The sequence below is a fragment of the Nicotiana sylvestris genome, chromosome 10 (genome assembly GCF_000393655.2).
Source record: "Nicotiana sylvestris chromosome 10, ASM39365v2, whole genome shotgun sequence".
NCBI lineage: Eukaryota > Viridiplantae > Streptophyta > Magnoliopsida > Solanales > Solanaceae > Nicotiana > Nicotiana sylvestris.
This window is the reverse complement of record NC_091066.1, coordinates 117,270,275-117,285,434: the sequence shown is the minus strand read 5'-3', so window position 1 is coordinate 117,285,434 and position 15,160 is coordinate 117,270,275. Positions and strand designations below refer to the sequence as shown.

At 40.3% G+C, this 15,160-nt stretch overlaps 1 protein-coding gene and 1 long non-coding RNA gene across 2 annotated transcripts; one reads left to right on the top strand and one right to left on the bottom strand.

Annotated features, from left to right (window-relative positions):
- Positions 1-7,269: 7,269 nt before the first annotated feature.
- Positions 7,270-11,109, bottom strand: LOC138880332 (uncharacterized). Its single transcript, XR_011402927.1, has 4 exons — positions 10,309-11,109; positions 8,335-8,491; positions 8,010-8,252; positions 7,270-7,840 (listed from the first exon to the last, which is right to left on the bottom strand). It is a non-coding gene; the product is annotated as an uncharacterized lncRNA (long non-coding RNA).
- On the top strand, positions 8,252-9,218 carry LOC104249186 (uncharacterized). Its single transcript, XM_009805561.2, has 2 exons — positions 8,252-8,632; positions 8,965-9,218. The coding sequence occupies exons 1-2, from the start codon at positions 8,296-8,298 to the stop codon at positions 8,997-8,999; spliced, it is 372 nt and encodes a 123-aa protein (XP_009803863.1). The 5' UTR covers positions 8,252-8,295; the 3' UTR covers positions 9,000-9,218.
- Positions 11,110-15,160: the final 4,051 nt, after the last annotated feature.

The window sequence follows — 15,160 nt, the reverse complement described above, 5'->3', positions numbered from 1 at the left end:
GACTCCTCTATTGCATATCGAAATCTGATTCTAGGTTCTCCGACTTCAATCGGGACCAAGGCTTCGGCACCATAAACTAACGAGAATGGTGTGGCTCCGATACTAGATTTTGATGTTGTGCGGTATGCCCATAGAACTTCGGGCAGTATGTCTCTCCACTTCCCTTTGGCGTCGCTCAATCTTTTCGTAAGGTTCTAAATGATGGTTTTATTGATCGATTCGGCTTGTCCTTTCCTTCTGGGATGATAAGGCGTGGATAGAATTCTTTTGATATTGTCAACTTCGAGAAATTTAGTCACTTTTATGCCTATGATTGCTTTCTGTTGTCACATACGATCTTGGAGGGCATCCTGAATCGACATATGATGTGGTCCCAAATAAAGTCTATGACTTCTTTTTCTCTCACTTTCTCGAAAGCATGTGCTTCAACCCACTTAGAAAAATAATCTGTCATAAATAAAATAAACTAAGCTTTATATGGGGCCGATGGAAGAGGGTCGACGATGTCCATTCCCCATTTCATGAACGACCATGGGGATAAGACCGAATGGAGCTGCTCTCCGGGTTGATGAATCATCGGAACATGTCTCTAACATTTATCACATTTTTGCATAGACTCCTTTTCATTTTTTCCATACAATTTTAGTAATAGCCGGCTATGATTACCTTTCGAACCAGTGATTCAGGGCCTGAGTGGTTTCCACAAGGGCCTTCGTGAACTTTCCATAGGACGTAGTCAGTATCTCCCCATCCCAAACATATTTCCAATGGTCTATCGAACATCCTTCTAAATAGTGTTCCATCTTCGGACAAAGTGAACCGGGCTGCCTTTGTGCATAGAGCTCTCAACTCCTTTGGGTCTGATGGAAGCTTCCCGTTTTTTAAGTACTCTATTTACTTGTTTCTCCAATCCCAAGTCAAACTCGTGGAGTTTATTTCGGTGTGGCCTTCTTCGATCACCGATCTCATGAGTTGTATAATAGTCCCCGAGTTGAGTTCGTTGTCTTCGACCAACAAACCTAGATTGGCAAGAGCGTCAGCCTCGCTATTCTATTCTCAAGGTACATGTTACAAGGTCCATTCCTTAAATCGATGTACAGTCATCTGCAATTTATCCAAGTACCTCTGCATTCGATCTTCTCGGACTTTGAATGTCCTGTTCACTTGGTTTACCACGAGGAGGAAATCACACTTGGCCTCTATGACCTCTATTCCCAAACTTTTAGCTAGTTCGAGACCTGCAATCATGGCCTCATATTCAGCCTCATTGTTAGTCAATTTTGTAGTTCTGATAGACTGTCTAATTATATTACCCGTGGGTGATTTTAGCATGATGCCTAGTTCAGATCCCTTCACGTTCGAAACACCATTTGTAAAGAAGGTCTAGACCCACGAAGATATACCCGATTTCATCAGTAGTTATTTTAAACCTCGGGTACGAGGGCTGGTATGAAGTCTGCCAACATTTGAGACTTGATGGCAATTCAGAGTCAATACTCAATATCGTACCCATTGATTTCGACGATACATTTGGCCAATCGACACGAAATCTCAGGTTTGTGCAAAATATTTTGGAGGGGATAAGTTGTTACAACACATATGGGATGACATTGAAAATATGGTTTTAATTTCCTAGAGGCGCTTATCAAAGTGAGCACCAACTTTTCTAAATGAGGACACCTAGTTTCAGCCTCACCTAAGGTCTGGCTAACATAATAGAAAGGGATTTGCGTACCGTGTTCTTCTCAGACCAAGACTCCACTTACCGCTACCACTGAGACTGCCAAGTACAAGTAAAGTTGTTCGTCCACTTTCGGGGTAGGAAGTAGCTCGGACTTGATAAGAACTTCTTTAGTTCCTCCAAGTCCTGCTGGCATTTCGGAGTCCATGAAAAATTGCTCTTCTTCTTAAGCAATAAGAAGAATCGGTGACTCCTATCCGAGGATCTCGAAATGAATTGCCTTAGGGCGGCTATTTGCCCTGTTATCCTCTTCACGGCCTTTACATTATCTACGATCGTGATATCCTTGATAGCTTTGATTTTGTCAGGGTTAATCTCGATCCCCCGATTGGACACCATGAAGCCAAAAAACTTGTCTGAGCCAACCCCGAACTCGTACTTTTCTAGGTTGAGCTTCATGTTGTACTTCCTCAGTATATCGAAAGTTTCCTGCAAATGCTTCAAATGGTCTTCTACTCACAGGGACTTAACTATCATGTTATCAATATAAACCTCCATAGATTTCCCTATTTGTTATTAGAACATTCGATTTACTAGGCATTTATAAGTTGCACCAGCATTTTTTGTCTGAATGGCATTACATTATAACAGTAGGTGCCATACTTAGTGATAATCAAAGTGTTTTCCTGGTCCTCCGGGTTCATCTATATTTGGTTGTATCCGTAGTAGGCATCGATAAAAAGAAAAGTCTCGTGGCCGGCCGTGGCATCGATCATATGATCGATGTTAGGCAAAGGAAAAGAATCCTTGATGTATGCTTTAATCAGGTCTTTATAATCTACACACATTCTAAGTTTGTTTCCCTTCTTAGGGACTACTATTACATTCTCTAACCATTCGGGATATTTTACTTCCCGGATGGATCCTATTTTGAAATGTTTGGTTACCTCATCTTTGATGAAAACATGTTTTACCTCTGACTAAGGCCTCCTTTTTTGTTTTACTAAGCAGAACTTTGGGTCCAAGCTTAGTTTATGAGTAGTGATATTCGGTGGGATCCCTGTCATATCGAGATGGGACCAGGAAAATCCATATTAGCTTTAAGAAACTGAATAAGTTTTTTCTTGAGCTCAAGAGTTAACCCCGTGGCTAGGTATACCTTTCGATCGGGTAAATGCTCGATCAATATGATTTGTTCAAACTCTTTGACCATTGATTTGGTTGCGTCAGAATCATTGGGTATTATGAAGGATCGAGGTATCATATAGTTACCATCCTCGTAAGTTCCCTACTCTTCCGGTTGGGTCGAAGTTGGTGATTGTGGTTGCTATTTGGCCTCCTGTTTTCCCTTCGAATCTGACTCCTTTGCTGATGAAAGTGTCGATACCGGTATCACTTCGTGGATTGCAAACATATCCCTAGCAGCGGGTTGTTCCCCATACACTATTTTGACTCCCTACAATGTTAGGAATTTCAGAACTTGGTGAAGGGTCGAGGGTACTGCCCTCATGTTATGCATCCAAGTCCTTCCGAGCAGTGCATTGTACCTCATTTCACCCTCGATCACATGGAACTTTGTTTCTTGGATGGTCCCGGCCATGTTTACTGGCAAACTAATTTCACCTTTAATGGTTTCACTTTCCATGTTGAAGTCGTTAAGTTCTCGGGTTGCGGGCACAATTTTATCTTATAGGCCAAGCTTCTCTACGACCCTTGATCGAATAATGTTGGCCGAGCTACCTGGATCAATAAAAACACATTTAACTTGAATTTTAATCATAAGGACAGATATTACCAGTGCATTGTTGTGAGGTTGTTCGATCCCCTCTGCATCCTCGTCATTGAAAGACAAGATCTCTTCCAGTAAGTAGTCTCGAGGTCGCTTTTCTCTTGTGATCGTCACCTTGGTGCGCTTAAATATCGGTCCTTGAGGAATATCGACCCCACCAACGATCATGTGAATCACGTGTTGTGGCTCGTCTTGCTCGTTCTATCTGTTTGAATCTCTGTTTTTGAAGTGATTCTTGGCCCGATTACTTAAGAATTCCCAAAGGTTTTCCTCGTTGAACAATCGGGCTACTTCCTCCCTTAGCTGCCTGTAATCTTCTATTTTATGACCATGGGTGTCATGATACTTGCATATTTGGTTAAGGTTTCTCTGAGCTAGATCGGTCTGCAAAGGTCGAGGCCATCTAGTATCCTTGATATGTTTGATGGTTGATGCATCTTCACTGAAATTATATTCTGACAATAATGGAGCTTCTTTGGGCCCGGCATCCTTGTCAAAACCATCCTTGCTCATGAGTTCCCATGAACTTTGACTCGATCGTTCCTCCTCTCATTCCGTGCAAAATTTCGTCTAGAACTGCTGCCTCTACAATCTCCGTTGTACGGTTGATATCGATCTCTATTCGACCTTGGCTCTCGATCGATATCCCTCTTGATTCTATCCATGGGTCTGTTAGGATAAATGGACCCAAACAGAGTTCCTAGTTGATCATCCTCGACCCTGATCTTTGACTGATATCAATTATGTACATCGGCCCAAGTGATAGTTGGATACTCGATAAAATTTTGCTTCAACTTCTATGAAGCTATGGAACTTCGAACGTTGAGACCTTGAATAAAATCTTGAATAGACAAATCATCGGTGACCGGTGGCAAATCCATTATTTCCGTTTAGAACCGAGATAAGAACTCCTGATCATCTTGTTATCTTTCTGCCTTACCTTGAAAAAGTCCGACTTTCTTGTTACAACCTTAATGGATCTGGCGTGCGCCTTTATAAAAGAATCTTCAAGTATAGCAAATGAATCAATAGAATTGGGCGGTAAATTATGATACTATATCATGGCACCCTTAGATAGAGACTCCCCGAACTTCTTCAGCAATACGGATTCAATTTCGTCATCTTCCAAGTAATTTCATTTGATAGCACATGTATAGGAGGTGAGGTGTTCATTTGGGTCAGTCGTCCCGTTATATTTAGGAATCTCGGGTATACGAAACTTCTTGGGGATTGGCTTCGAAGCCGTACTTAGGGGGAAGGATTTTTGCACAAACCTTTTTAGAATCTAGCTCTTTCAATATCGGTGGTGCCCCCGGGATTTGGTCGACCCTGGAGTTATAGGTTTCCATTTTCTTATCATTTTCCTTGATCTTGTTTTCTACTGTCTCAATTTGTTTCGTTAATTCTTCGAGTATTTTTAGGATAGCGGAATTTGTCTCTGATTCTCTCTCATTCGATTTTCTCAAAGTCGATTCGACCCTATGCACAACCTCTTGGGATGGCTCGAGTTCAACCATGATCGGTGTGTGGTTCTGATTTTAGAGTCGAACGATTATTGCCTGTTGGGCCTGCAACATTTTGAAGATTACCCGCAGGCTAATACCGCCATCATCACCGCTATGCGCATTCTGAGTAGATGATCGGGTACCCCCACGAATGCTGCTTTCGAGATCAACATCCACATTTCCATTGATGGCTACATTTGAACTGCTGTCGATTGGGTCTGCAGCCGGAACTCCATAGATGCCAACAGGGGGTGAAACGTTTCATGGTGCAATGTTCTCATTCTCGCTGTGTTGGCTGAGATCATTGTCAATGTGTTGAGGTGCTGACTGAGAGTTTGACATCTTTCAATCCTGTAATCAAAGATACTTCAAAGAACAACCATAAATTGGTGTATGTTACGAAAATTTGTACAAGGCAATCACTATTATTCTTAGCCCCACAGCGGGCGCCAAATTGTTTACCCTTAAAATTGGATAACAATTAAACTTATAAGTGGTTTTAAGGATATGTGATTTCACTTGGCACAAGCGGAGAAATGTGAGAATTAATGTTAGAAATCAAATGTAAAATAAATCAAACAAATATAATGAACGGTTATAGCCTTCGATCTAGATCGCCTTCGAACAAACAGAGTATGCTAAAAAAGTATGAACTGAACAACAGAACTTAAGAGAGAAAATGTAGTTTATTGCTTGGTTATGCGTGAATATCCCTCTTACAAAATGATTAGAACCCCCTTTATATAGTAGAGGAATTCCACTTATGGTACAATTCTAAATACAGAAGAAAACCTCATGTTTGGCTAAATGTCCGGCCTTGACTCGATACGTGCCGAAATTTCCGCCACGTCCTTGCTCGATCACGGATATCTCGACTTTCTGCTATTCGGTTTAGCAGGCTTCCTTCGATCTCATTCTGTCTCTATCTCACTTCAGTCTCGATCATGGTTGGTCTCGATTTTGATCGATCATCGACTCATGAGCTTAGCAATCCGTCTCCGTATCATCGTTCGACGCAATGCGAGATCGAGCCTTGGTCCGTCACCCCGATTTCGATTAGCCATACAAAATTAGGGAAGTCCGATTTTGACCGTATACAACTCTATTATTAAGAAAATATATTTACCTTTCTCTTTCAATTGCTAATTTATTCAAAATTACACTTCAATAAGTCACGGCTAGTGCCAATTTATTTTTTTTTATTATTATTTTGTGGCACTGCCTCCAAATGTAGAATCTTAACCATTTAATGCACGCAAGCTTGATTCATTTTGAAGTCTACCAACCCCCAACCTCTGCCCCCACACAAGCCAAATTCCATTTACCATTTCCAAACTTATGGGATAGAACGTGTTTGGCAGTGGGTTAAAACGGACCACAAGGCTGAGGTCCAAGGAGTAGATGTTGAAGTAATATTGTGGTATTGGGATACTGAATTTTTGGACTTAAATACCCCATCCTGGCATTTTCTAAAAAAATTAATACTATTCTACTGAAAGGATGCCAACCATTATTTATTTAGTTCAGATTTATGTATCCATGCATATGTTTGCATTTATATACTTTATTCCTACTTATGGATTCATAGGTATACAGTGAAGCACAGGTGCAATTTATGAAACCAAAAAAAACAAAGAAAAATATTGAGGGAGAACTGTTGTGAAGAAAAGGATAACGAGAGCTGGTAAAGTTTGGTACTTGTTGAAGTCCACTATGAGTTTTAAACGTTCAATTCTTACTTGGTCCTTTTCTTTCCCCACATCAGGTCACCACTAAAAAATCTGAATGTATTTTCGCAAATAATAATATAATATTTACTCTAATTTTTGACACTGTGTTCTGCCAGCCAATCATATTCCAGCAACTGGTCAGCCCTGCAATGAAAATACGTAACGGACCATTTCTGCACAGTGGGGACATATACTCAAAGAAAGAGTCGCATTCTATCTATATATAGTACTCCATGTTGGTGACAAAATTTTCACGGCTGATAAAGCAAAGAAACTTGTTTTAGAAGAGAGAAGACATAAGTTGTTGATCGATAGAAACAAGAAGACTTGTCAAAAACAGTCAAAGTCTCATTTTACAAATCAACATAATCAGAGCCCTTCATTAAATTCCAACGTGGACATATCAGAAGCGTCCATCTTATTTACTAAATACAAAGATGGATTTCAACTGAAGGATCCAGGACCTTCTAGAAGAGCTAATGCATAATAATTTACTTTTGCATTGTTTGTAAAGATTCTTTTTGTTTGTTATCAGATACACAATTAGGATTAGACACGTGTATAGGTTTGTTACTCTTCTTTGTATTCTTCCTTCTTAGAGTTTAGTATATATACATCACTGTACACTATAAACATTCATTCAAGAAAAATAATCAAAACGTTTTCTCACTATATTCTCTGATTTCCATCATGGTACCAGAGCGGTAGGATACGATCTCAGTACAATTTATTTTTCGTTTGCTTTCTTCTTCATCAAACTCTGCTTCTCTTTAGCTCTGTTCTAATGGCTCCTGGAACTGAAGCTTCTACTGTCAGCTCTGGTTCACCTGTTGCAGCGACAGGGACAACAGCTATCAATGACTCGGCTCATTCATATTATCTTCATCCTTCGGATTCTCCAGGGATGGTACTGGTTAACACTGTCTTTGATGGCAAAGGGTATGGAGGATGGAGAAGAGCCACAGTTATTGCTCTCTCAGCCAAGAACAAGCTTGGTTTTGTCGATGGCAGCTTCACCCAGCCAGATCCTTCTGATCTTCTATTCAAACCATGGAACCGCTGCAACGATATGGTAATCTTTGGATACTGAATTCCCTCTCCAAGGATATAGCAGAAAGTGTCTTGTACTCCAAGACTGCAAAAGAAATTTGGACTGAGTTAGAGGATCGCTTTAGTCAGTCAAATGGAGCTCAACTCTACCATCTTCAAAAGTAATTAAGCGACCTTGTTCAGGGGAACTCAGACATTCCAAGATATTACACCAAAATTAAGAGGATTTGGAATGAGCTTGATGCTCTTAATACCTGTGATCATTGTACATGCACTTGCAGTTGTGGAGGTAAGACAAAAGCTCTCAAATCTCTTCAAGATGGTCGACTTATCCAATTCCTCATGGGGCTCAATGAGACCTACTCAGCTGTGCGCAGTAACATACTGATGATATCACCTTTACCTAGTGTGAACTTGGCCTATTCACTGCTCATTCAAGATGAGAAGCAGCGTGAGATTCATGTTGCTCAACACCCTACTGAATCTGCCTTCTTGGCCTCATATTAGCAGGGAAATACTCAGAAAACAGGAAGAACAGATATGAAATTCAAAGCACATTTTGAAGGGAAGAAGTCCAACCTGTTTTGCAATTACTGCAAGAAGCCCGGACACACTATTGATCAATGTTATAGGATTATTGGATTCCCATCTTCCTTCAAGTTCACAAAGTCCAGAAAATTTCAAGGTGGAGCTTACAGCAATCAAGTAATGACTTCTGAAGATAATGTGACAACACCTACAGGAACAGACACACAATCATCAGGGAATCCCATCACACAGGATCAGTTTTCTCAACTTTTTCAGTTACTTCAGCTGGTGAAAATAGGACAACAAGGAGAACAGGTTTCTGAAGCCAACACTACTGCTAATTGTGCTGGTATAATACAGCCTGATCTTAACCCTTCCAGTTGTTTTTCTCATATTAATTCTGTTTATTGGATATTGGATTCTGGAGTAAAAGAACATATGACCTACGACTATTCCATTCACTTCGATATAAAACCTTTAACTAAGCCAGTTTATGTCAATCTTCCTAAATCTCACAGGATCAAGGTTCATCAAATAGGAAGTGTTCAAGTGCTACCAGACTTGATTTTGATAAATGTCCTTTATGTGCCTGATTTTAGATACAATCTCTTATTTGTTCATAAGCTCACAAAATGTCTTAATTGTCTCTTACTCTTTGCTTCTTTTGCTGCAATTTTACAGGCCCCTTCAATGAAGAGGCCAGTGGTTCTTGGTAGGGTTCAAGATGGTCTTTATCTCCTCAAGCCAATTCAAGCCAAACATCATGTAGAGCCAGTCATTTTACCAGTTCCTAAGTCTTTCTCTGCTTGTAATAAATGCAAGGATAGTTTAGCTTTTCATTCGGTTTCCAAATCAAACTCTGATGTAAGCCTATGGCACATGAGATTAGGGCATATGCCATTATCTAATATGAAGAATATTTCTAGTTTTCACAATCTTTCTGTGTCTAAATTCAATTATCCATGTGATGTTTGTTTTAAAGCTAGACAATCCAAATTACCATTTTCATCTAGCAGCATCTCTAGTACTTCTGCTTTTGAGCTTATTCACATAGACACATGGGGACCATATAAGATATCAACGCATCAAGGTTATAAATACTTCCTTATTATAGTAGATGACTATAGTAGAGCCACATGGACCTACCTTCTCAAGACTAAAAGTAATGCTTTCAGTATGTTGAAATCTTTTCTAGCAATGGTCAACACTCAATTCAATACAAAGGTTAAAACTATCAGATCCGATAATGCACTTGAGTTAGGAACAAGTTCTTTTACCTCTGAATTTTTCTCTTCACAAGGGATACTACACCAAACTACTTGTGTCAATACACAACAACAAATGGTGTTGTCGAAAGAAACCATAAACATCTACTTGAAACTTCTAGAGCTTTGTTATTTCAATCTAATGTTCCTATCACCTATTGGGGTGAGTGTTTGTTAACAGCAACCTTTTTGATCAATAGGTTTCCATCCAAGGTTTTGCATTTCAAATCACCCTATGAGGTTTTGTTTGGAAAGAAACCCTCTTATGATTCTCTTAAAATTTTTGGTTGTCTTTGTTATGTTTCTACAAAGCCTGCACATAGATCAAAGCTTGAGCCTAGGTCCATTAAGTGTATTTTCTAGGGATATCCTTTTGGTAAAAAAGGGTATAAGGTTCTTGATGTCACATCCAGAAAAGTCCCAACCATGTTTGCAAATTAAGGAAGTCTCTCTATGGGCTTAAGCAAGCCTCACGACAGTGGTACGCAAGACTCACTGCAGCTCTCAACTTCAAAGGGTACTCTCACTCCCTTAACGATTATTCATTGTTCTTCAAATATTCAGACACTGGTATCACTATCCTAGCAGTCTATGTCGACGATATTCTTATTACGAGAAATTATCCCACTGCAATTCATCTACTAAAGGAATTTCTTGATTTGGAGCTTCAAATTAAGGACCTTGGTGAAGCAAGTTACTTCCTTGGTATGGAAATTATACGTGAAAAACAAGGATTGATCCTTAGTCAAAGAAAATTCACCTTAGATCTCCTTTCTAATTTTGGCTGCACAGAATGAAGCCTGTACACTCTCCACTGGACCCCAATTGCAAATTGACTGCTGAATTTGGCGAGCTCCTTCCTGATCCTACCATTTATCGACATCTTGTTGGGAAACTCAACTATTTGACTCATACTCGACCGGATCTTTCGTTTGCTGTCCAACATTTAAGTCAATATATGCAGCAGCCTCGGCGTCCTCATTTTGAATCAGCTATACACTGCCTGCGATACCTTTTATCGACGCCAAGTTTTGGTCTTTTCCTTAATTCAGACCCATCTCTGCAACTCCTTGCCTTTTGTGATTGCCGTGATTCACGCCATTCAGTTAGTGGGTTCTTTATCAGCTTAAGAGGATCTCTAATTTCTTGGAAATCCAAGAAACAACCCCCCATGTCTCTCTCATCTGCTGAAGTAGAGTACCGCTCAATGTGTCGTGTCGTTGCCGATATCACTTGGCTGGTTCGTCTCCTCTCAGATCTGACTGTCAAACCGTCGCTTCCTGTCTCGCTTCATTCGGATAGCAAAGCCGCTATTCATATTGCAAAAAATCCGGTATTTCATGAACGGACGAAACATGTTGACTTGGATTGTCACTTCGTCCGTCAACAGTTTCTGGCCGGCCTCATCTCTCTTTCCTTCATTCCCTCATCATCTTAGATTGCCGATATATTCACTAAGCCACTGTCTGGGCCTCAACACCATCGTATCATGGGAAAGGTGGGCGTGTCTATTCCACCCTCCAACTTGAGGGGGATGTTGGTTACCAAAATTTCCATGGCTGATAAAGCAAAGAAACTTGTTTCAGAAGAGAGAAGACATAAGCTGTTGATTGATAGAAACAAGAAGACTTGTCAAAATAGTCAAAGTCTCATTTTACAAATCAACATAATCAGAGCCCTTCATTAAATTCCAACGTGGACATATTAGAAATGTCCATCTTATTTACTAAATACAAAGATGGATTTCAGCTGAAGGACCCAGGACCTTCTAGAAGAGCTAATGGATAATATTTACTTTTGCATTGTTTGTAAAGATTCTTTTTGTTTGTTATCAGATACACAATTAGGATTAGACACGTGTATAGGTTTGTTACTCTTCTTTGTATTCTTCCTTCTTAGAGTTTAGTATATATACATCACTGTACACTGTAAACATTCATTCAAGAAAAATAATCAAAAAGTTTTCTCACTATATTCTCTGATTTCCATCACTCCACTACTTCAAAGTAAGGAAAGATTAACAAAGAACCCTGATTAAGGATGTGTCGGTATGAGGAAAAATGACTTCTGCGAATTTGTTTTAGGGAAGTCATTCTTAATGTTTATTACGATGAAGGTTATTTTTCATGGAAAACGATTTTTATCAAATAAAAAATGACTTCTCTTTTTTATGGGCGAATAAGTACCACTTCGATATTGATATTAATATTAATTATTATTATTGTTATTCAAAAAAAAAAGAATTTCATTATAATGAACACATCGTAAGTCTGAGATCTTGCATAAGACAATTTCTATTTGACTGGCAAATATTTAGTTCTACTCTATCTAATTTATGTAGTGCATAAGATTAAATTTATAATAATTTATACATCAATATTTCGGTAAGCTGCATCAAGTTTGTTCATGTCACGACCCAAACCCAAATTCCTCCCTGCGTGAACTGTCGTGACGGCACCTAGTCTCTACGATTAGGTAAGCCTAATATTGCGGAAATGAAATGAAAACACAAAGATAACAGCTAACATATGTAATTAATAAGCGGAAACGGTGCCACTCGACGTATACAATAATCATCTTTCCCAAAACCCGGAATGTCGCAATGTCACAAGCTTCTAAGAGTTTCTACTGCTCTATACATCCATAATTGAGGAAAAATAGGGGGGATCATCACAAAGGGATAGAAAGGGACTTTGAGGTCTGCGAACGTGGGCAGATGTACCTTGAAGTCTCCTGAGGCAGCAACTACACAGCTAGACTCGAGGCTAATAGCTAGTACCTGGATCTGCACACGGAAAACATGTGCATGAAAGGGCATGAGTACACAACAACGGTACCCAGTAAGTGCCAAGTCTAACCTTGGTCGAGTAGTGACGAGATCAGGTCAGGGCCCTACTGAAAAATATATAATAAAATAAGACGGAAAGAAATATTGCAGTAAAATAAATACGGGAATCTAACAGGAATAGAATTTAATGAAAGCCAATAGCTCAAAACACAGTAATAGCAACAGGGGATCTCCCGGGATATCGTCATGTAGTCCTAAAGGTAAATGTGCACGTGGATCTCCCAAAATACCGTTCTGTAGTCCCTAAATAAATATGCAGTGCTGGGTGATCTCCCGGAATACCGTTCCGTAGTCCCAACGTAAATATGCAGTATAGTGAAGTCTCCCGGAATACCGTTTCGTAGTCCCAAAGTAAATATGCAGTACGACCAATATGAATAACAGTCACAACGAGAAAATCTACAGCTAAGGATTAGTTCAAATCAAAGAAAACCAGGTAAATTCACTAAACATGTTGCACAAAGTTCAATTAGGCAGTTAAAACATGTACGCATGCTTTTCTAGTCTAAACAAGAAAGTACATATGCTAGTGTAAATCAAACAAGGAGAAAACATGTTATGACTTAGTGAAAAATGGAGTTTTACAACAAATAGCCCGTGTACGTACTCGTCACCTCACGTATACGGCACTCATATATCAAACATTACCAAATCCTAAGGGGAGTTCCCTCATAGAAGGTTAGGCAAGCCACTTACCTCGAACCAAACTCAAATCAATCCAAAATAATGCTCTTTCCGCGAATATCCAGCTCGGAATGGCACAAATTTAACGAAAACCAATTACATAACATAAATATAGCTACAAGAAACTAATCTAGCTACCGAAATCAAATCTAAGGCAAAATATTAGAAAAACGCCCGAAAAGCCTCCCCGGACCCACGTCTCAGAATCGGGTTAAATTTATAAATTATGAACACCCATTACTCACGAGTTCACTCATACCAAAATTATCCAAATCCGAGGTCTAAATCCCACTCAAAACTCAGAAATTCAATTGAGGAACTATTTCCCCCATTTTTCCAACTTCTCACTCAAAATCCCCGATTAAATGAAGAAAACAATAATAGATTATTGAAAAATAGCAAAAAACGAGTAAGGAATCATTACCCCAAAGCTTTCTTTGAAAATCCCTCAAGAAATCTCCAAATCCCGAGCTCCCAAATCTAAGAATGGTGAAAATGAAACAAACTCTCGATTAAGCCCCTTTTCTGCCTAGTCAAACCGCATATGTGGACCTCTCTTCGCACCTGCGGCACAGCACTTGCAGAAAATCCATCACAAGTGCTAAAATCACTTAAGTCCTCAAGTCTCGCTTCTGCGAGCAATGGGCCGCACCTGCGCGGCCGCTCCTGCGAAATCTCTTCCGCTCCTGCGGTCCTTCACCTCATCTACGGTTCCTTCCTCGCAGATGCGGAAATAACCTCGCATCTGCGATCCCGACCTGGACTTCCTAACTCTGCTTCTGCGCTCCAAGTCCCGCTTCTGCAGGCTCACACCTGCAGTGACCTCTCCGCAAGTGCGATTACACCAGCACCAGAAAATCTTCAGCAATGGCCTAAGTCCAATTTTCAACCCGTTGAGCATCCGAAAAACACCCGAGGCCCTCGAGACCTCAACCAAACATACCAACCAATCCTAAAACACCATACGAACTTAGTCGAGCACGCAAAATACATCAAACAATGCTAACAACACAATCCTCCTCCGATTTAAACTTAAAGAACTTGAAACTTCTAAATTCGATAACCGATGCCGAAACCAACCAAATCACGTTCGATTGACCCCAAAATTTTTACACAAGTCATATTCAACATTACAGAGCTACTACTTCTGGTATCGGATTCCGACCCCGATATCAAAAATTCTACTTCCGGTCTAAATCTCCAAAAAATCGACTTTCACCATTTCAAGCGTAAATAAACTACGAAGCTCCAAAACACAATTTGGACATGCCCCTAGGACTGAAATCACCTAACGGAGCTATCAGAATTGACGAAACTTCATTCCGAAGTCGTCTTCACACAGTTTCGACTACGGTCCAAATTCTAAGACTTAAGCCTCCATTTAGGGACTAAGTGTTCCAAAACACTCCAAAATCCAAAATGAAACCTCCTGGCAAGTCACAATAGTAGAAAATAGATACAGGGGAAGCAGTTAATAGGGGATCGAGGATCTAACTCTCGAAATGACCGGCCGGGTAGTTACATCCTCCCCCTCTTAAAACATTTATTCGTCCTCGAACGGATATAGAGACATACCTGAAGTGGTGAAAAGATAAGGATAACGGTTGCGCATATCCTGCTCAGTCTCCCAAGTTGCCTCCTCGATTGGCTGACCCCGCCACTGAACCTTCACTAATGCAATGTTCTTTGACCTCAACTTTCGAACCTGCCTGTCCACAATAGCCAATGGCTCCTCAACCTAGGATAGATCCTTGTCCAACTGAGCTGAACTAAAATCCAACACGTGAGACGGATCACCGTGATACTTCCGGAGCATAGAAATATGGAATACCGGATGAAATCCTACTAGACTAGAAGGCAAGGCAAGCTCATAAACAACCTCCCAAATTCACCGCAACACCTCAAATGGACCAATGAACCTGGGGCTCAGCTTGCCCTTCTTTCCGAACCTCATGACGCCCTTCATAGGTGAAACGCAGAGCAAGACCCATTCCCTAACCATGAACGCAACATTGCGAACCTTCCGGTCCGCATAACTCTTCTATATGGACTGGGCTGTGCGAAGTCTATCCTGAATCAC